The sequence below is a fragment of the Gymnoscopelus braueri genome (assembly GCF_963280865.1).
Source record: "Gymnoscopelus braueri genome assembly, chromosome: 18".
In the NCBI taxonomy this organism is placed as follows: Eukaryota; Metazoa; Chordata; class Actinopteri; order Myctophiformes; family Myctophidae; genus Gymnoscopelus; species Gymnoscopelus braueri.
In genome coordinates this window covers 36,682,543-36,710,148 of record NC_137618.1, presented here as the reverse complement: position 1 = coordinate 36,710,148, position 27,606 = coordinate 36,682,543, and the positions used below count along the sequence as shown (strand labels likewise).

Below are 27,606 nucleotides of genomic sequence, written 5' to 3'. Positions count from 1 at the left end.
AAAACACAGGCATTAACTAAAAAAAAACTTAACTCCATAGGCTACTTGCAGAGGAGACCAACACGTTCAAGTTAAAAGCATTGTATTTTTTATTTATTCATTAAGAAATCATGTTATGAAAATAATGACAGCTAATCGTATATCAGACGAGTGTATCCTTCCATAATGTTAAACGAGAATGCTGTGAAGGAGGTGAGATCTCAACAGTCACCAGAATAGAACAGTCTTCTCCTTGTGTTAGGGGAGTGTGTGCTTTGTCTCCTTTTGGAAGTGGCCTGTTCCCAGTGTTTGTACAATACAAAATGTTTACAGGGCTCATCACGTTTCTTGTTCCTCCATCGTCTCCATGAGCGAGAAACTCTTCCAAATTCTAGTTAGTAAGGGGGTGGGGTTCATATTAACCAGATTCAGTCTTTGTCCTACTGTAGATCTTCTGATGAACCCGCCACACGTGTCCACTATCTATTAATAACTTACACAAAACCTGTACATACTTACAGCAGGCTAGCTGCCTGTTTCCAAAGTGGTGTGCACATATAAAAGGAACGACCATACTGTGATCTTTAACATGATATGAGGAAGGAGGAGAAGGTACACAGTACAATCTGGAGTGTTCGTTTAAACAGGTAAACGCGCCAGACTTTACTGTTTAAGCAAAGCACATGAAATACTTGCCTTGTTCAGTACATGCAACTCAACATTTGCAAACACTCGTTCAATGTTGATGGCACTCAAATCTGACATTCTGCATCGAACCCACATTGACTACCTTTTCTTTTGTCAGTTTGTGTAGAAGATGTATCATTCTTAACAATCATTCACAGAACTAAATAATTTGGGTTTGTAATGGTTGATGTTCATATCAAGTATAGCCATTTTAGTAAAAAAAAAAAACACCAAAATAAACCAATACTCTCCTTTCGCTTCATTTCCTATCAAACAGCTGAGGACCTTATTGAAATCAAGTTGAACGTGAGCTGGGAGAGGAACAGGCGTCTGTTAAATACTTAAGGCTTAATTCAAGACATTACATTTGGCTTACAAGTTGCTAATGCATGAATGATTGGGCTCTCCATCTCTCGTGTTCAAATGATCACATGAACATGGCCTGTCTGCAGTCACTCAAAGCAACATGTGTAATGTTACTCATATTGCGTATTTGTTCTGATAAAAATGCTACATGAGGTCACATACTTTGAAAAGAACTGAGGAAGTTAAGGGTGGAACCACAATAATCTTTCTAAATTACTTAATAAACGACACTGACATTTGGTGCTGCAACCAGCAGCACCAAAACGTCCTGAAGATTTAAGAACATGACTCTGCAGTTAAAACATAAGAATGGGGGTAACATTTACCAGAATTTCCTGATTATTTAAGAACAAGACTCGAGTTAAAAGACAAGGTGGGTAACATTTCATTTTGGACATATACGTGTGTCATATACTGTAGAACTGTTCCTGCTTAACTGATTGAAAAAACCCCATGTCATATATTTCCATTTGCAACATTCAGAATGGCACACCAACCAGAACGCAACGCAACAAGGCTATGCAAACGTGAAATGTTAAACATGTGCGGCTGTTTGAGCCAGGGTATTGGTACTGTGTGCAACGGTGTGCTATGGCACAAGTGTACAGTATGGCAAACGCAACTGACATTCATAGTTTTACAAAAGAAAAAATAAATGGTAATGGCACAGAGTATTATTGTACTATAACCATCTGCTTGGCTATCAGCCGCCCTGGGATCAAAGTTATACAATCTGCTATTCATACAAAACCCACCGTAGTGTAAGCATAGTCTGTTTCACAAGTCAGATGAGAGAGAGATGACACTCTTTAACTTTCCATCCATGTGACGCTTTGTTGTCATTGTCCTCATTCACCTTTTCATGTGTTATGGGTCACATATGATTGCCTCTGGCTGTCTGTCCACACAAGCCTCACTGACGCCAGGAACTCTTGTCCTGCTCTCCAGATACGATAAACCTGACGTTTGACGCACATAAGCTATAAGCCCCATTATTAATGTCCCATCTTCTGCCGATGCAAGACGCCCCGCCCCAGCCCTCACATGTTATACGCCACGTAGATGGGATCCAGCTGGTCGGCCAGGAAGCCGTCCCTCAGGTGCATGCGTTGCTTCTCGCCCCGCGAGTTGATGGGGATGACCCCGGGGTCGACCACCACCACCACCCCGACGATGAGGTAATGCTCCTCCAGAACCACGTTGGTGACGAGGGACACCAGGTCAAGGGCCTCCTGCTCCGAGCCCTCCAGCTCCACCACCACCACCAGCAGGTTGGTCCACGTGAACACAGCACTGGACGGAGGGGAGAGGAGGAGAAAGAGGAAAGAGAGGGGGGTCAAGGTAGAACACCGAAGGGGAAGGCATGGGGAAAGAAGAGGACGTTAAGAACAGGATGGCTTTGCATTAGGTTGGTCAAACCAATGCATGTCTGACATTTTGCAGCTTTATTCAAATAGGTGGCAGCAGGCTCTGACATGGAAATAAAATTCTTATCAGGTTCAAGTTCAGATTCTAGGCTTTATTTCATTCAGCTATAAGGCTAACATTACTTGGACTAGAAAGTTTAGCTTATTCTGCTTTTATAACGTTTGTTACACTATTGTCTTTTTTCTTTGTATTACAATTTCAGTATTTGTCACTATGTTTGCTGTTGTTGCTGTATTGAGATAAGAATTGCTCCCATCAATAATAAAGTTGAATATGAAAGGGAACAGTGAAAATGACACAGCAGAATATGCTAAACGACAATGAAAAGTTACCAAAGAGGCGGCGCCTTAAGTGGATAAGTGACAGAGAAGGATCTATCTGTCACACCTGAGCAATTGGTATGGCACATGAGATGAATTCAGAACTTACCACTCAGCTATGCTCTTGTGTGAGCGGATGACAGAGGTCTCAATGTCAATGGGATGATACCTCATTCCTCTGAGCTCCAGGGTCTCGTCTAGGGAGCCCACCACATACAAGGCATCATGGCGTTCTGCAAGACACATACACACACTTATGTGTCTTAGCCTGGTTAAATTAAGGATTAAAAAACACCCACAATGGCTTTGTGTTATCTTCATGAAATCAAACTGATATCTGGGGTGTGATGTTATATTATGTAGGTAGCAGAAGTGTTATTATGTCATTCTACTACTGTGATACAGTTGTAGTGGGCCGGTGATGATACCGATACATTTTCCATAAAGCACAGTGGTTCTCAAAGAGGGGTCTGGGGACCCCCAGGGGTTCCAGGGGGTCCCCAGCGAAACTGTGTTAATATACTGTAGCATCATCAAATCTGTTAAACCACTTAAATCCTAATTGGCTATTTTCAAAAGTATGTGATTTTGGAATATTATATTATATAACACTTTAACAACTCAAATCTTGTATGGGGGTCCCTGGCACAACATATTTTCAGATGGGGATCATGTGGCCAAATTAATTCGGGGGTCCTTGACATGAAAAGGTTTGAGAACCACTGTTTTAGCATTAGCCTTAGCGGTGGTCCTCACCTCCGCTGGCATCGGTGAGTTCGGTGCGTCTCAGGAAGCCCAGGTATCCTGTTCTCGCCCACACAGTCTGAGTGTCGCCGAAGCTGAGCTTGGTGTTGAAGTGGTCGGCGTGTAGCGCCTCCTCGCCGTACACTGTGTAGTAGCCCGTGGCGTTGTGAGGACTGCTCACCCATACCTGGGAACACAGATGCGGGAGAAAATAAGGCATGAAGATGACGAGGCAAAACGCACTGCATAACATAATAGAAAATATTGCATTAACCCATTAAGACCGGGAACGCATTTGAGCTTGTAGATCTGCTATTTTTTGAAAAATCTAGATTTTTTTTGCAAATCTTTGAATATATATTTTTAAAGCAAACATTTGTAACTCAAATCTTTGTCCATGGAACTAAATATTTGGAGATACATACATATAAATGAAAATGTTTGAGAACCACTGATATTGTAGCACCATACGTTTTTCAGAAAACTGTCACGATTTAGACATTTGTAGAATCCCCAGAAGCAAAGATTTGAGTTACAAATGTTTGCTTTAAAATATATATATATATTCAAAGATTTGCACAAACGTTCACGATTTTTCTAAAATAGCAGATCTACAAGCTCGTAGAGCTTGTAGATCTGCTATTTTTTGAATAGCCAAAGAAATCTAAAAATGACACATGCATGAAAGAATTACGACACATGGGAGAGGGGCTGTCACGGAGCAGTGGTGGAAAGTCCCTAATGTACAGACATGCAAAAGTGTCACTTTTCAGCTACAGTCACCTTTTTGAACTCAAATAGGGCAATTGTGTGACACCTGACCCGAAAGAAAACAACATGTTGTCACCTTTTTCACCTCGGGGCTGTTTGCATGCCTGAATGTACATTTATTCAGGTACTTTCACTTTACGTATAGCCCCATGTACAACTCCACTACGATGCACTGAGACTCATCTAATTTTAAACCAATGCACCTTCACCAAAAGAAGCCTAATGTAGACTTTATCACATGACAGTGTCACACGCTGAAAATAACTGACTTTCAAGTGAAAAACACATACTGTAGCATCAATAAATCAACTGAAAACACCACTGCTACAGAATGAACTTCTCTCACCTCTCCTAAATGGGAGTCACCCAACGGTCCTTTAGTCTCTGTGTTGGCGATGATTACTTTCACTCCTGGAAGGATCTGGAGGGGTCAGACATTGACTGTTTTTCATTCATTCATATTAAGACATCAGTAACATCACGTTAGGAAGACGGGGGGAGAAAAAAGGAACCAAGACCATTTGTTTCACAGTCACAGTAATGACATTCAGTCGTTTATGCTTTCATGGTGTCGTACCTTCCCAGACTCCATTAGCGGTAAGCTGTGCGGTGAACCTCTTTCTACTAGACGAACCCTGAGGAAGACATAATACATACTATAGTTACAAAAACATAATACAACAACATGTATTAACCCTGGTTTCCTATTATATGTATGTATGTGTATATATATGTATTTTTTTAATTGCATTTGTACTGTATATACACACAACATTGCCAAACATTTAGTAAATAGCTGACCACAAGCTTGTAGATTGGCTATTTTCGTTATTCCTCATACAACTAAGTATAGATGGCTTAAAGGGATAGTTCACCCCAAAAAATCTATCGATTAGTCACCTCATGGAGGCTTGAATTCATGGATATTTTTTTATTTTTTTATTCCTAAGCCAATAATTTGATGACCAGCGGACCGGTAGGCAGCGGTTCCGGTAGGAGACACAAAGGAGACTCTTTGTGTCTCCTACCGGAATGCTGTTCATCAAATTATTGGCTTAGGAATGCGACAAAAAAAAAAAAAAAACCTTTAAGTGGTAAAAAGCATAATGGTCAAGCAATTCAATTTTTAGTGTTCACAGTGGGAGATGCCTCAGTGGTGCCACCTACCTGTCATGCCGTAGTGCTCTCATGTCTAGGTACACAGTGGTGGGGTCTGGTCCTGCCGTGCCCTGGAGAAAGACAGACAGAATGGGCCATCAGTCTCTACGTCTTAAAACCTAAATATTGCTACAGACATTGCAGACTGGGTCTTGCCTGGGTGGAAGGAAGGTGGAAGCTGCTGAATATGCCACTATTTGCAGAGCTGTTGACAAAGCAGGGTGGCAGCCATAAGCCAGCCAGCTGGACTATGATATTCAGAAATACACTGATATCAAAAGTCTGTGTTTTCTCTGCAGGAGAAATAAGGAATAAGTACATGGCTGTACTTATTACAGCCATGTTAACCATTTAATTTCTGTCAGTATAAAGCTAGCAATGAGCCTTGGTAAAAGGCTATAATGGTACTCTGAGCAAGGGATTAAGCTCTAATTAAGCAAGGGAATAATGAGCATATGTATTCAAACAGAGGTCGCAACGTTAAAGCATTTCAGCAATTGATTCCAAGGACAGAGTCTTTGCAATCAATCAGAGTCATCATTTGGATCACTCTTATTAATTGCAAAATCTTTTTCTGACAACTGCAATTAATAATGATGCAAAAAAAAAAAAAAAATTGTATAAACCTAATGACAGTGTTTATTGATCCAATAGAAAGAAGGAGGGTGTGTGGTAGATCAGTGGCTCTGATCATAAACGCATCACAGTGTTTGAGTTCAGAGACCGTTTCTCAAACTTCTTCACCACTGCAAAACTCATGCTGCTAGGCAAGGACATAGTGCATCACGCACACACACACGCATACGCACGCGCGCGCGCACGCGCACACACACACACACACACACACACACACACACACACACACACACACACACACACACACACACACACACACACACACACACACACACACACACACACACACACACACACACACCTTATCAAAAAGCAATGGTTCTGGCCCAGCCTTTACAGATTAGATTCAGCTAAAAACAAATGGGGTGGGGGCACTAGGTTGAGCTGGAGCTTTTGAGAAAAATCGAGGTTAGACATCTCAGAGGTCATGCAGAAAAAAGACACGCACGCGCACGCACATGCACACAAACACGCACACACATGAACCCAGGGGCATCAGCAGCCATGTGAGAGAGCAGCCTCTCTTTTCTCACTTTACCTGCTCGGCCAGCTTGCCCAGCCTGTTGGGCTGATGAGACGGAACAGGGCAAGAACACAAAGAGAAAGAGATAATATACACGTATAGAGACACACGTGCACCACGCATGCATAACAGCAGGAACACATGCATCCACACACACCCACACAGACACACATACATGTATACACACCAGACAGAGACTCAGGGAAAAGAAAGGATAAGAAAAGGTAGAGATAGACAGAAAAAGAAGAAACAATAATAAAAGAGTGCATTTTGGCTCCGCATGTGATGCTGTGGGTTTTCGTTTAATAACATTATTACATAATCATATTCCATTTTCATGTTTTTTCCGATCTTTCTTTGGCATCACATCACATCTCTGTTCACAGCAATTCAGTAAACACTCTTAGTGCTTCCAAACTCGGTGCGATTTACCCTGGGCACACAAACATGCTTTCACCTCAGCCAAAAACTAGCCAATCTATCAAACTTTACTCTGACGGGTTGTGTGAAGTCTGGTCTTTACAAGAGGGTCAGAACAGGATTACCACCTTTGACCCAGAGGAGCTTTTTCCTGAGCTGTGTATGTTTTCAATTGTTCCCAATGGGAGCGCTGCGTATTCAAGCTATGCTGGAAACATCAGCTACTGCCGTTTCCAGCATAGCGTAAATATGCGGCGTGATGAGGCGCTGAGCATCTATTCTGTTCAGTCTTTCACAATTTAAGGAGAGCACATTGCATTTTCAGCAAGAAAAAACACTTGGTGGACATACAACCATAAGGCTGTTTGACTGCCAACAAGAATGATGAGATTTGTGTTTTCAGTGGTTTTATGATAGAGGGCGCTCTTCCGCAGCATGTGAATGATCCCAGGATCACCCAAGAAGAGTACACCCAGAAATCACGTGATCACAACAAAAAGAAGCTGGTTTAGTCTAGTGTTATAGGACGGCACGCTTTTTTTCCCCTACGATTCTCCGAGACCCCTGTATGATTTTTCAAAGGTTACTAAAAACACTCGGAATCGCTGGCAGTGGCTTGAAACTTTTTTTCCATTCGAGAATAAGTTACAGTACTTATTAATTAGTATCCATTACGCATTGCTACTTTGTCAGTCAGCACTGTCGACTCTAGAACCTCTAACCTCTACAACCCTCCAAACTGGTACTCACTCACCTGCAAACAGACCGCCACGTTGACCCTGCAGCCGAACGTGGTGCTGACGGCGCGCGGCGACAAGCCCAAGTCCTTGAAGATCTTGGAGAAGGACTGGGTGAGAGCAATGCGGGGCCTCTCCTCCGCCACCACCATGCACGTCCGCACGCACGACAGGTTCACGTTACGTAACTTCGGCGTGTAAAAAAATAAAGAAAAGAAAGAAAGAAAGAAATAGAAACCTTAAAATGTTACCTTCTTCCAACATGCAGATGTAACAGCTTTATAATCATGGCAACTGTGCTGTGCTTTTAACCACTTAAACCCATTAAGACCGGGAATGCATCCGTGTCATTTTAGATTGCTTTGGCTATTCAAAAATAGCAGATATACAAGCTCATAGCGCGGCACTAGATCTGCTATTTATTCATTTTTACGTGATTTATTTTTCAAATCTTTGAATATATTTTTTCAAAAAACGTTTTGGATTTTGAAAACATTTTTAGAATTGGCCTCAGGTCTTAATGGGTTAAACCCTCTATACTTAGTAAACGAATACACTAGTTGACCAGGGACAGCTCTGTATTTCGTACATGCTTTACTAGCGCTGTTTTTTCCCCCTCTACAATCTCTTCACCAAAAATAGACGATCTAAATTGCAAGCGCACAATGTGTCATGTTGTGTGCGATACGGTGTGAGCTTGTAGATGTGCTATTTCCGGCGAATGTCCCCCCCCCCCCCCCCCCCGCAGAATAGGGATGCTAGGGTTCAAGTGGTTAAAGTCGGCTGCCAGTTTGTAACAGTGAGAGAGAGAGCTACTGACCCGAAGTGCTTCCGTCTGTGAGCCCAGGCCTTTAGTGCACATCTCCATGACGGAGTAGGAGCAGAACGTGACGCGCACCTTGTACTGGCTGACCGCTGAGAGCCACAGAGACACGTTGCTCTCCAGCTCCAACGGAGGCACCAGGATGGACTGATGGCCCGAGTACACACTACACACACACACACACACACACACACACACACACACACACACACACACACACACACACACACACACACACACACACACACACACACACACACATTTATTAATATTCTATGCTGCAACTATCGATTATTTTCTTAGTGGTTATTCTACCGATTACTACATTATTTGATTCATTGAATAATTGATCGTGTTTTATTACATTTTTGTTAAAGAATGTATATATCAACGAATCTATTAACCACTTTAGCCCTATTTTATAAATCGTTGCACGACACAACAATAGTGAAAATAGCTGATCTACAAGCTTACCCTAACCCTTGAAATATATATATATATGTTGTTTTGTTTTCGCCTATAATGACATGTCAAAAATAGATAGATCATTAATCAATTATTTTATTATTATCGATTATTACAATAATCGATTATCAACAATATTCGGCACAATTTAGTGCTTCTTTTGGATTACATAATTATTATATTTACCTGCAAAGGCACCAGAGAGCGAACCCCAGGCCACAGTAGGGGTCCAGACAGATGGCGATCTGCCGAGAGGGGTACAGCTCACACTGCAGCTTGATGGAGCGACACAAGGCACTGGTGGCGGCGTGCGACATCTGGAACAGACGGGAGGGAACGTGAAGGGACGCCAAGGACAACCACAATTTTCTTTCTTAAAAAAGGTTTTCTGACATTAATTTTAACAAAATATTTCTTATTTTTTCGGAAATCGTGAAAATAGCAGATCTACCTGCGATGCAATGCTCTATGAGCTTGTAAATCGGCTATTTTCCCTATTTTGAAATAGGGCTTAAGTGGTCATTTCATAATGTACTTAAGCTTCGTAATTTTGGGTCCCGGGGAGACACCCAATTTGTCTTTTAGGTCTCGAGCTGATAAGATTTGGGAACCCCTGCATTAGACTAAAACTAAACTACAGTCTCCATCACATAGTGGACTATCTGACTATCTTAGCCTACAGACAATAGACATAATACAATGTCTGCAATGTATGTTTTACACATGGCGGATCCAAGCGTGTTTCAAGGAGACATGCACAGAGGGAAAAACTAACTTTCATAGTAAGTTGTAGATTCCCACCCAAATCACATTGTCTTATCATCATTGAACCAAGCCTACATTTTTATTTTATATACATGTTTCAGTTTTGTGAGTTTTCACAAGGTTAGCCATGGCATTTATACTGGCTGGTTTTCACTGGCAGCAGATCTTAACCATTTTAAAAAGGCATGAATAAGGTTAAAACCAATGAAGAGACGCCAGCAGATTCATAAGTGATTCAACCACACTTTGTTTATGTGGTCATTCCTGTACCTTGACCCCTGCTAGGATGCCTGTTGTTGACACGCTGAAGTCTAGGTATGCCAACATCTCTGGTGTGGGAGGCTTGTAGATCTGAGGGCTCTTCTTCCTAGGGAGGTCATCTGGCAAACAGAGTGAGAGGAGCGAGTAAGAAAATGAATGAGTCGTCATCATCGTTTAATGTCCATCAGCCAACTGTTATTGTTATATACGTATTTATCTTCGCTTGCAGCGCTACACAGATGCATATTGTGAAACACTATTTATGGCTACTGTCAATTTAGGAGGGACTGTCAAAAAGCCATTTAGTAAAGTGCATTATTTTGTTAGAGGTTAAAAATCGTTTAACCTCCAGCAGTCAATGCTCAATTTGTCCCCCGTGTAAATGTACTCTCACTCTATGGGACTGCTGAAATAAATGAAGGTTGATGAGTGTGCTGGCTGTTTTTCTTTGACCCAGTATAAATGTAGCCTACAGGCAAATTTGCATTTAGTCTGAAAGGACAACACTTTTTTCAGTTGAAAATATGGCATTTCTGTGGTACGTCATGGGTTTGACAAAATATAAAGTAGCTTTCACAGTTGCTAGCCAGACAAGAGAATGCTATTTGTAGAAGTTATCATGGTGTATTAGTGGCTCTGAGTGTGTGTGTGCGTGTGCGTGTGCGTGTGCGTGTGCGTGTGTGTGTGTGCGCGTGCGCGTGCGTATCACCTGTGTCCAGCACCATGGGCCAGCTCTTGATGTCCACAGCGGCCGCAGCCTCTTTGGATCTCAGCAGCTTCATTATTGCTTGAGTGGTCAGGATACACACCGACTTACTGACCTGTCATAGTAATAATAATAATAAACTGTATTTACATATAGCACCTTTCATGACATAAATGCAGCTCAAAGTGCTTTACAAGAGCAAGAAAAACTAAAAACAAAACACAGAGCAAAAAAACAAAACATTAGAGCAATGGCAACAATAGAGCAATGGCAAAAAAAACTGTGGCAAGAAATAATGGCTAAAAATAAAAGGCAGTGGGTCAAGCAAAACAAGTAAAACAATAGAGCAATGGCGGAAAAAAAATACAGTGGCAAGAAATAATGGCTAAAAATAAGAGGCAGTGGGTCAAGCAAAACAGTAAAGACAGAAATAACAACACAGAGATTCAGAAGAAACAGAATCAACTAAAAGCAAGAGTGAAGAAATAAGTCTTGAGCTGTGCTTTAAAACTGTCTACAGAGGGTGTCTGTCATGCATATACACACACAAAGATATACAGTTCAGTATGTACAGATATGTTTTCATATGTTATGCTGTGTATATTGTCTGTGACAGAGCAGTTCGACTACATAACGTCACCTTGCTAAACTAATGGCCTATGTCATTTTTTTAAACGTTTTTCAGGAAAAATAAAAAACTGATCCAAAACAAAACTATATGATATTTCGTAATCATTTCACCCAAAATGTTTATAACAAATTATGTATATTAAAATAAAAATAACACTGTCTGTCAGTTATGTAGCATAAGAGATTTAAATAGGTTTAAATAGGATTAAATCTGATTTAGGCCAAAAAAAAACTTTAAAAATCAGTAAATAATTTGGCCTAAGTCACAAAACCATGTGACTTAGGCCAAAAAAAAAAGTCTATTTTGGCCTAAGTCACACTAGGGAGTTAGGCCATTATACTAAAAGGGGAGGGAACAGCATGATCCTTTTCAATTAGGAGATAGACGATTTTACCAGAGGTGGCCAGTGTCATGAGGAGCTGACTTAGGCAAAAATATCATTTTCCTCCAAAAATGACTTAGGCCATTAGTTTAGCAAGGTGATGAAGCAACATGTAGTTGTAGATTGTAAAATCCTCCCCTCAGTCGAGCTATCAGATTGAAGGTGTCGAATTTTGGACTGAGGCCTACACCTACGCATTGAAGTGTTACCTCAACAATCATCTTGACGGTGGGCAGGGTGGTGGCTAGGTTCTGTGGGTGAGGCGGTCTCACGGTGACCGGGACACAGCCGGCGTAAAGACAGCCATAGAAGGTGGCAATCAGGTCAATCCCTGGACAAACACACGTGAAGAAAACAGGGGCAGTGGTGATTATCTGCTGTGCATACGATGAGCCTGTAAATCAACTTTATTATGTTTGGTGGTCCGAATTTCTTCGGGGGATGTACGAGCATAATAGATACTTTTATTTAACCCATTAAGACCTGGAACGCATCTCTGTCATTTTCGATTTCTTTGGCTATTTTTGAAAAACTGTGAAAATTTGTGCAAATCTTTGAAAACATATATTTTTAAAGCGAACATTTGTAACTCAAATCTTTGCTTCTGGGGGTCCCTGCAACAATACATTTTGAGATGGGGGCCAAATACATATTTTGGGGGTCCTTGACATGAAAAAGTTTGAGCACCACTGATATAGACACATAAGTTTTTCAGAAAACTGTTAGGATTTAGAAGACATTTGTAGAATCGGTCTCAGGTCTTGATGGGTGAATAAAACAAAATGATACATCTAAAAAATATATTATTCTTATTTGTATTATTATGATGTAATTCAGGTACTGTATGAAGTACCAACAAGGTACGGGTGAGATGCTAGAGGTCAGATCACACTGAGGTCCCTTTACCTGGTGGATACACCAGTGCTACGTGGTCTCCAGTGTTGAGGCGGCCCTTCTCCATCAGTGCCACAGCAACCCGCTCTGCCCGCTTGTGCAGCTGCAGACATGAGGCTGTGCTTGCTACCGTGCCCTGGGGGACACAAGACCACAACAACACGTGTTAAGCTCGCATCCTGTTTTTCGAATGTTTGAAAATGCGTTATTTTTGGTGAGCGACTCCTTGGTGGAATAAATTAGGCTTTACACAAATAATGAGAATAAGCGTTCTTCGTGAAACCTCATTCATGTAGCACATTTCATTTTATTTTAACGAATAATTTTTGATCTGTAAGATAATTGGTGGCCGTAATGGAATATGTCCAAGTTTAACAGCAGCAAAACTATATAATAAATCTGTTTAGAAACTCTCAAACAATTCTCAAAGTATAAACCAAGAGTCATGTATCCAGTCTTATGTTTAGTACCTCCAAAACACAAACATTTTCACTCAAACAGAGAAGCAAGCTTGAGTGAGTGCGTGTTTGAACTAGGGCTGGTAAATTAATATTCGAATTTAGAATATTCCTCGAATATGGGGAAAATATGTATATTCGAATATGAAAATTAATATTCAAATGTATTTATTATAATTTTTTTGTAATGTTTATTTGACAGGGACAATACAAAAAACAATGTATTATTGGATCCGAGCACTTGATACATTGTGTTTTGTATTGTCCCTGTAAAATAAACATTTAAAAAATATATAAATATTTTTAATAATAATATTCGAATATATTCCAATATCTGCCAATTTTTAAGACCAATATTCGAATATCATTTCTGAGGAAAGTTACCAGTCCTAGTTTGAACTGTGCTGAAACCTACGTGCCTACGAGTGATATTTATAAACCTTTTTTTAAATATAGTTTAGATGTTAAACTTAGTCATCTATTAACTTAATGTATTTTTAAGGCATCACAGGGTGAGTAATTGATACAAATAAAATAAAAAGTAATTTTGGGGGTGAATTATTCCTTTAATAAAAATACATGGGGGGGAAACAATAATGAAGTACCTTAGCATTGAGCACCAGGAACAGAGGGTGGTCTGGTGTGGCCTGGGCTCTCCACTGCAGCACGTCCTGCATGTAGAGGAACTGTTGAGGTAAGAGAAACAGGAGAGTGTCAGACACATGCCGCTGATACTATAATAATAATAAGAGTAAAACAAGTGGTGCTGATTTAAAATGAACACAGTGGGGTTGGACATTATGATTATTATGAAGAGCAGTGTTGATGGCCTTGGGAAAGAGTATGAAATGGATCTGGGTCAAACTTAAAATCAGAAATGCATACAGGGCCATTTGTTGCGTTACCCCATTCAGACCGGGAACGCATCTGTGTGTCATTCTAAGATTTCTTTGGCTATTCAAAAATAGCAGATCTACAAGCTCATAGCGGCTCGCATCCAGTTCAAAACCCTGGTGCTAGCCTATAGGGCAGTGAAAGGAACAGCTCCTTCTTACCTCCGGGCTATGGTCGATGCCTACACCCCTGCCCGACCACTTCGGTCTGCCACCTCGGGGCGACTGATTGCCTCGTCACTCAAGGGTCCTTCTGGCCGATCCACACGGTCACGACTCTTTTCTGTTCTGGCCCCACAGTGGTGGAATGAACTTCCCACTGATGTTAGGACAGCAGAGTCACTGCCCATATTTCGCCGCAGGCTGAAAACCCACCTCTTCAGGAAACACTACCCTTCCTCTCTGCCTGACCTACTTGTTGTTAACTAGTTGTACGAACGCTTGTTTTCTATTGTTGTATTGTTTATTGGATCTTGTTTAGTCGATACACTTATTTGTTTTAGCTCATGCTCATTTGATTTAGCTATTTTGTCTCATCTGTTTAAGGAAATAGGTAGCTGATATATTGCACTTTTACCTTAGCGCTAGGTATACTCTTGGTTCCTTGTTTTTGCAGAAAATGCACTAAAGACTTCTGGTGATTAGTAGTTTTCGTTCCCTACCTATGTTGAATACACTTATTATAAGTCGCTTTGGATAAAAGCGTCTGCTAAATGACTGTAATGTAATGTAGATCTGCTATTTTCTGCTATATTTTTTATTATGAAAATTCGTGGCAAAATCTTGGATTATATATTTTTTAAAGCGAACATTTGTCAAATATTTAGTTCCAGGAACCCCCAGAAGCAAAGATTTGAGTTACAAATGTCCGAAAAAAAAACAGAAAATCTTTGAAAATATTTGCACAACTTTTCATGATTTTTCCAAAATAGCAGATCTACAAGCTCATAGCGCGGCACTCGGTGCCGTGCTATGAGCTTGTATATCTGCTATTTTTGAATAGCCCAACGACATCTAAAAATGACACACAGATGCGGTTCCCGGTCTTAAAGAGTTAAAGCGTGCCGACTTTGTCAACAACAGTTATGTCAGAATCAGTTGCTGATCCTTACCTGTGTGGTGTAGATGTGATGGAGAGAAATGAAATGAGGATGGTTCTCTACCTTACGTGCCTGGTCATTGTCCTCTAGTTGTCCCACGTCCCTCCCGCAGGCCTGGGCTATCCTCTTGCCCGCGACCAGGTTGCCCACTATCATAGAAGCTGGGCCGACCTCTGTTCAGAACACCAGAACCATCACCATCATTGTTAATATCATTGTTATCATCAGCAGATAAAAAGGAAAATCAAAACAAGAACACACAAATAAATGAGGTAGAAGAGGTTATTGTGCTACAGTATTAAACGTTTTTTTGTATTTATTCACACAGAACCAGGAGATAACGTGATCCCAAGATTTACTGCTCCATTCACTTCCTGGTTAAAGTATTTGAGAAATATAGCACCATCTCTTAGCCTTTTCTTTTTACAGCCGCGCCCCCTTTCCACAGCCACGCCCCCTTTCCTGGGTAGGGTATATATATATATATATAAATGGAAGTGCATGTGTACACACACACACAGTCAAAAAGTTGAAACACATTTCAACTGCAGCAGGCAGGCAGGCGTGTGTGTGAGACGTGCACGGACGCGACAGTTTCACAGGATCGCACCCGCTTGTCGCTACGCCTGTCTGATTGCCCGCGCCTCCTTACCTGCCCGCTCACCTCTCATTGAAAGTTTATTACAAGACGTGTGAATCGCTTCCCATGTGAAAAGGCCGTTATGTGATGTTTTGTCTCTGTTTATTCCACCAGTCAGTGACGTACCTGGCTGTTTTTGTCGTGGCTTGGGCAGGTTGGTGACACAGGTGTGGGGGCACATGAGTACGTTGCACGGATGCAGGGCCCCCTCCAGGAAGCGCTGCTTGGTCTCTGAGATGTGAATACCGCCCAACGGGGCCTTGGGTAGCGTGTTGGCAGGGACCAGCGCCAAGCAGTACACCCCTACCTGATGTATGCTGTCTATGGCCTGGGATGAAGAGAGATACAGTGTTGAAGTTCAAGTTCAACTTTATCGTCATGTGTATTAACACAGGTAGAGAAAATGTGCACAAAATAACTGAATTTGAAGTTAAATGCGAACACTAGGGGGTGGCAGTTGCCATCCCGTGGGACCCCTGTTGTCCAAGTTAGTCCTTTCACTTTTTGAGGTGAATTGATTCAAAAGCCCCTTGGGTTTTCTTCTCATGCACTCAACCCTTAATAGTTCTGCCTCTTCTCTCTGGTTTATCGATTCTACATAAGCACATCAATGGTTTGTTTTGTATTATTGTGGGCCATTTCTGCTTTATCAGAATCAGAATAACATGTTTTGCCAGGTATGTCTGTACGTACGAGGCATTTGTCTCTGTGGGGTCAATTACAATGAATAGCAACAGCAAAATTTACAAATTCTGTATTTATTTATGTATTAACTATTTACTGAAAAATATATAAGCATATATCAGCTAAAATATACCATAATTATGCAATGTACATTATAGACTACAGAGGCTATAGCAGATTTAAATACAGGTCGTTATTTTTAGGTCTGTGGCTACTGTATGTGATATGATATGATTGAGACACCAGGATGCCCATAACTTAACCTAAAGAGAGGGCAGGCATTAAATATTAAAATAACCTGTACCTCTGAATGAAGACCTGGGGTGTCTTATCTGTGTTAAAGGAGACGAGGGTCAGTGCATTACCTGAAGGACACGGCTCATCCACTGGAAGCTGTCTTCTTCAGAGGCGTCTGGTCTCTGTTCAGCCACCACGACGATCCTCTCGTCATGAAGCACGGCCACGGAAAACACTGCTATCCTGGAAAGCACAGTACATTACAACAGTCCAATTGGAACTCCACACTGAAACACATTGAAATTCGCAGTTTTTCCTCATAATTTCAACATTTCAATAACCCACAGGTATGCTACTGTAGCTTTTGGTTAGCAATGGTTAAAACTGTGGGTGAATCTTGCTGCCAATTTCTGGCAACCATGTTATAAAAGCAAAAACACACTGGAGGCCATGATGTATGGGGGGGGGGGGGGGGTTAAGTCTGGGTTTATGGCATGACACCAAATACCCACCGCCATGATATCATGTATCATTGCTCCTCGCTACCAGGGTTGCCAGATCTGCTTGTTATAATTTCCCCGCAAATTCTTTTTTGAAAATAGCAGATCTACAAGCTCACAACGCGTCGCGATGCGACGCGTTGTGAGCTTGTAGCTATTTACAAATAGCTGATGTATATGTTAAAGTGCTCATGTGGCCCATAGTCGCTTCTTTTGGGCTGGTTTTCCTAGACCTGGTTGCTTGTTTCTCTCACAGAATCTGGCAACACTCCTTGCTACATGTCTGGTTCGCAGTGACTGAAATAGCACATAAATAGTGCATTCTGAAGTTGTACATGGAAACATTTAACAGTAGTTTTTAAACGTCCTCCTCACCTCCCCCTGTAAACAAACTTCATGGGTTCCACAGCCAGCGCCGTGGCGACCACGTCGTCAGCGTTGTGTCTCCGCCCACTCACGACCATCAGCCCGTCCATCTTCCCCACGACAAACACCAGGTTGTCCTGGTTACGACACATGATGAGGTCAGAATGGTTAGAATGTGACATGTAGCCACCCTGTGTGTGTCAAATCTACAGTGAACCAAATACAGCATGGACCCGTTTCACAGTGGATATTTGGTCGAGTCATCTTAAGCCCTATACTGTATATATATAGCACTTTAGACGTTTTTTGAAAATGTGTCAGTAGGGACGCTAGGGTGGTTAATGCAGTTAAAGGTAATAACATTAATTGTGGGTCCATTTCATTGAGGTGCTGTGTGCCGGCATGGGCCTTCCTGTACAGCTAACTTAAAGGGCAACGTTGCCGATTTTGCACACAAACTTCATTTTAATGAAGTTGAGGACATAATAAATATGATGTAAGGAGTGTGTTTTGTGTTTTGATATTTTGAACAGAATAATAAAAGTGAACTGACGGGTCCCACAAAGCCAAGTAGCGAGGTCCTGGTGAACGGTCTGTCGCTGATTGGAACTCCAGACAACGTTACTGGGATAGTCTGCAACAAAGACAGTACTCCATTAGAGAAAAAAAGCCGTGCATGTGTGAGCACGCACACGCACACACACAGATTTTCATTCTACAGTAACAATGAGAGGCTACGGAGAAGATGGACACTAACCTCAAAGATGTTCTTGGTCATGCCGGGGAGGCCGTAGTAGGCAACACCAGAGCTTCCTGAGCTCACACAGATCTCACCCACCTCGTCCGTCTGGCAGAGGTAGGGGGTCCCCTCCACCCGCACCACGCACACCAAGGCTGGGGGCATTAGGACATTAGGGCTGCAACTATTGATTGTTTATTTACCGATTATTCAATCAATTACTTTTGGATTAATCAAATAATCGAGAAGCGCTTTAAAAAATAAATAATATATATTTTTTATTATATAATAAATTGATGCAAAAACAATCATGTTTTAAACATAATCAACATCGAATATAGTTTTGATAATCACATATATCAATTAGTCTGGTTACCGGTAACCACTTAATTAAAGTAACCATTTTATGATTAGTTCAATTAACTGTTGCACCCGTACATGATATCATTTATAAATCACGGGGATGATAAATTGAGAAGTAACAAATGACAAAGACTTGTTTGTCTCTCTGATGTTTTCAGAATAATGTCTGGCATTTTTGTCATTACTAATATTTGACTGTCTGTAAGTGCAGATTGAATATCTATTGAGAACAGTGCAAACGGTGCTGCTGTGAGCGGTTCATTCAGCCGTACCTCCAGGCATAACCTGTCCCACATCCTGAACTGTGAGGACAGAGAGCTTCTCCTCCGTGTCAACGCGGATCACACTGTGGCTCAGCCCACCCATAGACAGCACCGCCTTCCCTGGAGGAGGAACACCCATCTCTGGGGGTCTGCAGGACACCAAGCACTTTATATCATTTATTGTGGTGACTCACTAGTGGAGTCAACCTAAACTTGGGATCAGGTCAGGCTTTGGACAATGGGTAAAGTACCCATTGTCCAGGGTAGGGTAGGAACATTTGCAACCCTGGTGTGTCTTGGCTACACTATATCTATATAAACATATCAAATATGAACACATTATGTGCACACCATACAGTCCACCAAAATCAGGCTCAATGTCAGTGACTATGGGTGTTTTCAGAAGCACAAAGCTCAACCAAAGCATCTCTGAAAAGGTACATTATTCTTACGCTGAATGATACCTTAATTTAAAGAGAGAGAGAGAGAGAGAGAGAGAGAGAGAGAGAGAGAGACAGAGAGAGAAGGAATGATGACACCTCAAGAGACATCAAAGCAACAGCAGGTGAAAAGGTGAAGTGACGGCCAGTCACCATTAAAAACTACACCGCTGAGCCTCAAAGCCACAGTCACAGCAGGAGACGGAATCCAGGATCTGAGATGCACTCGTTTCAATTTGATCTGCCGTGCAAAATCGTTGCACGACGAATAGCAAAAAAGTAGCTGATATACAAGATCACAACGCATCGCATCGTGAAAATTTGACATTCCAACCTTTTATTATGCCTATGGCATACTGTACCCAAAATTGAGGTTGAAAGGGGTTAAAAGATATGGAAACAAGATCCAGTTACATTAGCTCACAGGCAGACTCTCGTCATGGAGACCGAACTGAGGATGAAAGGAGAAATATGAGCGGTACACAGACGGGAGGATGAGGAGGAGAATAGAGATGGAGAGAGAATCAAAGGAGTTGGTGAGCAGAGAGAGAGAGAGAGAGAGAAGATAAAGGGAGTAGATGGGAAGTTGACAGAGACAGATTGTATTTGAGACAGTGAGTGAGTTTTTAAGTCCCTTGAACAGTTGGCCACTGATCTAATATTTTGACTGGTATTGCAGATCACTGCTCCTCTGAGATCTCATTAATTACAGCGCGGCATTCAACAACAGCATGCTTTATTGGAGCAGCCAATAACAGGCATTGATATTCAGGCTGTATAGGAGGACCAGGGCTGATGACTTTGTTCCAGTTTTGGTTGATGGATGGAATAGCAATACATCATAATGTTTAATCACTTTAGGAGGTCCACATTATTGTTTATGTAATGACACTGCACAAATGACCATTACAACAGCCTGATTGGGGTTTAAACCTTAAAAGGTAGGGTACGTGATTTACTTTGGTTAAAAATAAGTGTTAAATATCTCTATATTCTGATAGTACTCATTGCTATAGAGTGTTTGTTCAGTAAAAGGAGTCTCCCATGTCTCTTTTTCAGCGCTCTCTCCTGATTGGCTTAAATGTTGTCACCTACCTGAACATGTACTATATTCTGTTTACTAAAGAGCTGGAGAGACCCCTGTGACCAAACAAACGCTCTGTAGCAATGATTACTATCATAATATATTACTTTAACATTTTAAACAAAAACAATCTTTCCATGAATGAGTCATAAAGCAATTCCACTAGGGGTCACTGCTGCCCTCCATTGGCTATGTAGAACACAACATTGGTACTAGTAAGACAAATGCAATGAATTTCATACATTCCTAGTAAAAGAAACGCAATGAAAATAATGCATTCCGAGTAAAAGAAATTGCAATGAGGCTCATGCATTCCTGGTGGAAAAACATTGCAGTAGCAAATGCTGCGGCTGCGGCCTTGCAGGACTTGTTGCCCGGAGGCGGCAGGCATCTGTGTTAAAAGGATCAGGAGCAGGGGAGTGGTGCAGGAATGTTGCAGTTACCTTTTAAAAAAATAGCAGATCTACAAGCTCGTAGCGCGGCACTCGGTGCCGCGCTATGAGCTTGTAGATCTGCTATTTTTGAATAGCCAAAGTGTAAAATAATGCTTTTTTTTGCTCAAATCAAAAAAATAACACAGATTCCATGTCTTAATGGGTGCAGGAATGTTGCAGTTTACCTTACGCGTGAGCGGCACTTCAATGGGCACGGGCACCAACTCGGCCAAGAGACAGCCATAGAACGCCACCATGAACATCACAGGGTCATTGTTGGGGATCACAAGTGCAACCTGCAAGAGTGTCAACAAACAATGTCACTGCCTGCATTCTGACAACTTCTGTCACTACAAGACGGTCATTGTAATGTCTCCTTGGTTCAATAGGAATCACTGAACCAAGACGAGAAATAGCATGATTTGCAAAGAAATTACGAGCAAGGTTACAAGGTTACTTCTCCTCACAGCTACACACTGCAGTTTACTTGTAAAAAAAGGTAGAAAACAGTCACACAATACAGTACTGAATGGAAACAAAGGACACTGACGTGCAGTCCACTATATAGGAACCAAGCAGTAGTTTGCAGTGGTGGAAAAAGTACTCAAATGTTTTACTTAAGTAAAAGTATCAATACTGCAATGTAGAAGTCCGGAATTCCAAATTGACTTGAGTAAAAGTACAAAAGTATTGGTATCAAAATGTACTTAGAGTACCAAAAGTAAAAGTACAAAATGTTTTGAAAATAGCAGATGTACAAGCTCACAACGCGTCGTGATGCGACGCGTTGTGAGCTTGTAGATCTGCTATTTTCAAATAGCCTTGGTATAAAATAGGGCTAAAGGGGTTAATGCATGTTTTATAATGTAATCATTTATATCGGCAAAGTAACTAGTAACTAAAGTCTTCAAATAATTGTAGTGGAGTAGAAGTAAAAGTATAGACAATTGGAAATAGTCTAGTAAAGTAGTAAAACTACCTCAAACTTGTACTTAAGTACAGTACTTGAGTAAATGCACTTAGTTACTTTACACCACTGCTAGTTTGATGTGCATTTTTAACATACAGTCAAAAATGTGCAGGGTGAAAATGTAAATGATGTCCGCATTGGCCCAGCAGGCCTACATTAAGATATGGCAATATTTCATGACTTACTCTGTCTCCAGGCACAAGTAAAGGCTCGTTCCTGGTGCTTAGCTTGTTGAGGAGAGTGTAGGCCAGTTTCTGACTGCGGGTCCATAGTTTACCTAAATAGAGAATGAACAGCACATTATTTATATTACCTACGGAGCATGGCTGTTAGGCAAATGTAAATATAAACAATAGATAGGAAAGCCACAACAGACTAAACATACAGGGGGAAGGTCTATACTGTACATACACTTCATCTGTTCGGTAGAGTATGCTTTCACAACAATTAGTCTGTGGTTTACTGTTAAGAGTGTCGACACCCTGATGTGATTTGAGGAGCAGCAGGCAATCTCCTATGTTAACACATTGGTTCTCAAAGTGGGGTCCGGGGACCCCCAGGGGTCCTTGGGGGGTACCAGGGGGTCCCCAGCCAAATTTGTTAATAAAGCGTCACAATCATTTTAACCCCTTTATCCATATTCTATACTTTGGCTATTCAAAAATAGCAGATATACAAGCTCATAGCGCGGCACCGAGTGCCGTGCTATGAGCTTGTAAAAATCTTGAAAAATGTGTGCAAATCTTGAAATCTTATTTTAAAAGGCAAACATTTTTAACACAAATCTTTGCTTCTGGGACAACATATTTTCAGGTGGGGGTCCGCGGCCACATACGTATCAATTTGGGGGTCCTTGACATGAAAAAGTTTGCAGAACCACTGCATTATAAGAATAAATACATTCACACACACATGTGTTTCTTATTCTAAGGGAGAATCTAAAAAAAGGAAAAACATAGCTCAGCTCTACAGCCTGATACCTACCATAGGTGAGCGTGTAAACCGGTTTGCCGGCGTTGTCTAGCGCCGTCAGACAGGGGCTTTTGGGATGGGTGGTGCCCCAACGTTGCAAGCCCGCCAGCAGGGAGGGGGGCCAGTTGGTCACCACCCCCAGGGGCTCCCCTTCCAGGGGACTCATCTGCTGGCCCTCGGGTCTTGGCTGGTTGGGGTCTGGCTGTTGGACTACATGATATACACAAGGCACAGAGAGAGAGAAGGAAAGGTACATTATTATTACCAGTGGTTCTCAAAGTGGGGTCCGGGGGGGGGGTCCTTGGGGGGGTACCAGGGGGTCCCCAGCAAAAGTACTTAATATATATATATTATATATATATATAATGCTTGTTTCTCTCCCAGAACCTGGCAACTTGGTGTTGCCATGTTGAGAAACAAGCAACTAGCGTTAGCTCGTTCGTCATTAGCGGTAGCCTCTCAGGAACTTTCACTGCATGTTTGACTATCATCAGACTCCACAATGAGTAGTAGTAGAGAAAAAAATAACTTTGCATCGGTTATAATAGACGAATTTCCCTATGACACGCGCTCCCATTATGACAACGGAGGAGGTTGAAAATATGACGACAGGGGAATATCTGGAAATAAACAATGCCACTGTTTACGTCGGTAGGTGAGTAACGACACATCAAAGATAACACTTAAAATGTCCGGAATTCTCCTTTAACCAATCTCTTAGCAAAATACAAGCGCACGATTCCAGGTCAAGACGGTCATTTTGAGATATGGCACAACATTGGGAGATAAGAACTGTGGGAGAAATAGCAGTTTGAAGTATTGTTTATCCGGAAGATTAATAAAGTTCATCAAGAACTATAGTCTGGTTGCCCTGTTAGGGCAACCACACTAACTAGGAGGGCAACCACACTAACTAGACGCGTCGCAATTCTGGGAAATTGCAAAGTGTGGTTGCGCCGACGCCGGTCGCGGCCGCCGGGACTCAAGGAATACGGCGGGAGGAATACCCTCGGAGGCCGCGCGATGCGCGATTCGATACGTGCCGTTTTGATTTGAAGAAATAGGCCCCTCCCACTAAAGAAACAGGCCCCTCCCACAAATGTAACGGCCCAATTATATAGTCACGTCACTCCTGAGATCACTTGCGTTTCATTTCGAGTGGATTGATCCCCCTAAAAATCCTGTTTTTGCATCAAACGGTTACATTTCGTGGCGCCCCCTATGTATCAAAGTGGAAATGCTTTTGGGGATTCGTTGAGTAAACCACCCTTGACATGTGATTCAAATTTGGGATTGACTGGACGTTTCATTCGTGATTTTTGGCCTTTTTTGTAAAACAGGCCCCTCCCACTAACTTTGGAAGCCAATTACGGACAAACGATATGGACTATCAAAATTCCGCTTTGATATCTTTATCGCAGGGGTCCATGATAGCATGTGTACCGATTTGTTTGTGAGATTTGGACAAAATATGTTGTAGGAGGAGCTAAAAGTGTGTTTTGAAGAAAATTCTAAATGGCGGAAAATTTTATCCTGACGCAAATGGGCCTATATGGGGAGTTGCATCATGACCCAAGGAATATAGGGGAAAAAATATTTTTATTCTACGACCTACGGTTCAAGAGTTATAGGCCAAAACGTTAAGTTGGTTGTTATAGCGCCACCATGAGACTGGTGTAATTATTTTTTCAATAATTTCGCACTAAATTATAAACCTCCCCTCCAAGTCTTGTAACTCTAGCCCTTACGGTTTCTGAGAAAAAAATACTTGAATGGGAGTTTTTTCATTTTCCCATTAAAGTGGATGGGGACATTTAATCCACTAATAAATCAATATCAATTAAACTATGTAACCAATCTATTAGCAAAATGGATAGCCATCGATTCCCCGTGAGACTGGTTATTTTGACATACAGCACGAAATTGGGAAAAATAAACTGTGGGAAGAGTAGCGCGCCAAAATAAAGTTTATCTATAAAGATGAATAAAGTCGTAAGAGTACTATAGTCTGGTTGCCCTATTCGGGCAACCACACTAATAAAAGGCTGTAGGCATGGGGTCCAGGGAGCAGGTGGAGGCTTTGGCCTAAGCTTAGCTTGGTCATTTGAGGAGCATCCACAGGGGAGAAGGAGTAGGGAGGGTGGGACGATCTGAGGCTGAGATGCAGTGGACTGGAGTTGGCTTGTTATTCTAGAACTTATTGTGCACAACAAAAATGTGTTCACCTGCTAACATTAATATTACTATATTAATTCATTACTAATATTAATTAACTAATGATTTTCTCCAACAGGCTTCAGAGGCTCAAGCACCAGTACCGCAGAGGAAGGAGGACCCTGGAGCAGTATTGGGACGCAGTACAGCACAGCATCCATAATTTTGTCTAGCAATGCTATAATGTGCAAAAACTCCTATATAAACAGCAAACCCAAAGAAAATTGATTGTTGTTCTTGAACTATTTAAAATAAATGCATGGGCATGGTCTCATTTTGAAGGTAACACTTTGAAGTAAATCGCTAGCAAAGGGAATCAACTCTATGTGCAACTGACATTGAGTAATACAAGTTTTAACTTACTGGAATAGAAGGTTTTTGCATGTATTGATAAATATATTCTATCAATACATGCCTGCATAACACTGCTATATGAGCTGGAAAACACCATGTGGCCATGAAGCCTTAGTGCCCATGACTATAAAACATTAGATTATGTGAAAAGAATTTGAAATAAAACTAGAAAAAGTGCTCCTCGGAGCACAGGTCTCCGCCTATGCATAAATCAGCCTTCTGGTGGCGCTATAACAGGCCCATTTGGGGCACCAACCATGTATTCGTACCATCCGCTCATAGTGAACATAAGTCCTGAGTAGCCTAAATCGTTTATGAACAGCTAAAACGTGTGCCTCACTCAGTCTGTGTTGGCGGCGGAGCTGTCTGTGCATGAGAAGGCAAGTGGCCGGCCCTGTCATAAACTCACACAGTTCTCTTTCACTTCTGCCATTTACTGTGTTAATCAGCAAAATAGGTACAGCTTGTCAGATTTATATAACAACCCCGTCCTGACTAGACTACTGCAAGGGTGTACTCAATGAACACTAATTGCATTCATCACAGTCCCTTCTTGGTCGAAACTCTTTTTCTTATTTAACACAAGGCATATCAAAACGCTCGCCCCAAAACACAGTCGCCCCGGGCCACAACCGCCGGTATTCCCTTGCTATAACGTAACCTCAGTAAAACGGTGCCAAAACCTAACTAACCTTATTCGACAGACAGGGGGAGAGAGACACAGGACAGAGAAGAGGAGAGAGCGACAGAGAGAGAGGAGGACAGAGACAGAAGTCTAGGACCTGGCTAAGATATGTATGCACTTCATTTAGGAGAGAATATCTCAACTGTTCTTGGCTAATATGACCCCAGGGAACAACTTAGGAACTGTGACTAATTCTCTATCCGGGACAAAATACCCGAAAATGACCACGCCCTTTTTAAAATGACCATAACCGGTGCACTACTTCCAACATGACTCTATCTGCTAAACCGTTGGAGCTACAGATTTACTGAGGTGCTCAAAATGTTCAGAATACTTATGTTTAGGGAAACATAGTAAAGTGTAAAATTTCTCATTTGATATTTGACAGAACCTGTTTGTGGTTCCTGTTTGTGGAACCTGTTTGTGGTTCCACAAACTAAGAAAACGTTTAGAAACGCCTCAGCCTCAGGGACACACTGGTGGAGGTATGTAGGACGGAAGTCCTGCCTCTATAGACACTCTCTGCTTTAGTGACCTGACCAGGCTTTTCTAGACTGGGAACCAGGCTACTGGTGTCTCATGTCAGGGGGATGTCTTGGGGTACCGCCGGCTGTTGCCTTGACTAAGTTCATGCAAAGCTTGATACATTGAGGCAACCTCACGTTTCAAGCACAATTCCCATAAATCCCTCCTCCAAGCCCGGTCCAAACAGTGAAAATATATATATAATATAAGTAGGGGTGTAACGATACATTTTAACAGCGATACCATACGCATCAAGATATACATGGCATGGACGATATTGGTTCATTCATGGCGATACGATACGATACGATTCAATGATTTAAAATCGATACGTAACTATTTAGCAAAAAAAAAATCTGTGTGAAACGTGTGGATAGTGCAGGTTTTTAAGGGAAAAATGTATTATGATGGATATAAATAAGTAAACACAGTGATTCTCTGGCAAATATATGGACATTGTAATTGAACATATGGACAAACCCTCACCTGGACATGAACACAGAGATTACACATATTTATTTAGTGATATGGAATGGAAAAGTAATTAAACCCCTCTTTCTCTTTTTTTCTTAAAATTGCTAAATACAACACACAAGTACTTAGTATCAATAAAATCGATTATGTGCTTTGCAGAACAATTCGATACGATTATTTGCATTGCAAAACGATTCGATACGATACAAAGTCAAATGATACGATATTTTGCTGTTTGCATATCGATATAGTAGATTGTTGAAAATTCCGATGCAGTTACTATATCGTTACACCTCTAATAATAAGTGTCTGTGTGTGTGTGTGTGTGTGTGTGTGTGTGTGTGTGTGTGTGTGTGTGTGGCGTATATGCCCACAGAGGATGGCCATGACCAGTGTGATCACGTCATAGCAGCTCGTGAGGAACCCCGCTTCCTGTATGAATTGCTTCATCTTGCCAGCTAAGGGACCAGTCAAAATTTACAGAAGGGGGTCCCTGGAGGAAAATAGGGGAGGGT

At 41.6% G+C, this 27,606-nt stretch overlaps 2 protein-coding genes across 2 annotated transcripts in view; one reads left to right on the top strand and one right to left on the bottom strand.

Annotated features, from left to right (window-relative positions):
* The window catches only part of LOC308105787 (sacsin-like), a 141,662-nt gene that overhangs the window by 52,780 nt on the left and 61,276 nt on the right, over positions 1-27,606 (top strand). The gene's annotated exons all lie outside the window — the stretch shown is intronic.
* Positions 72-27,541, bottom strand: LOC308105790 (disco-interacting protein 2 homolog A-like; the record flags this gene model as incomplete). Its single annotated transcript, XM_080456717.1, has 28 exons — positions 72-2,325; positions 2,890-3,013; positions 3,537-3,711; positions 4,642-4,716; positions 4,873-4,930; positions 5,463-5,524; positions 6,628-6,657; positions 7,787-7,957; positions 8,590-8,758; positions 9,244-9,374; positions 10,093-10,202; positions 10,793-10,904; positions 12,012-12,133; positions 12,709-12,832; positions 13,760-13,840; positions 15,211-15,320; positions 15,914-16,115; positions 16,837-16,951; positions 17,584-17,711; positions 18,128-18,208; positions 18,332-18,468; positions 18,949-19,088; positions 19,827-19,830; positions 21,088-21,193; positions 22,053-22,144; positions 22,852-23,049; positions 27,098-27,103; positions 27,466-27,541. 28 exons carry the CDS (start codon positions 27,539-27,541, stop codon positions 2,073-2,075), a joined length of 3,192 nt encoding a protein of 1,063 aa, XP_080312843.1. The 3' UTR covers positions 72-2,072.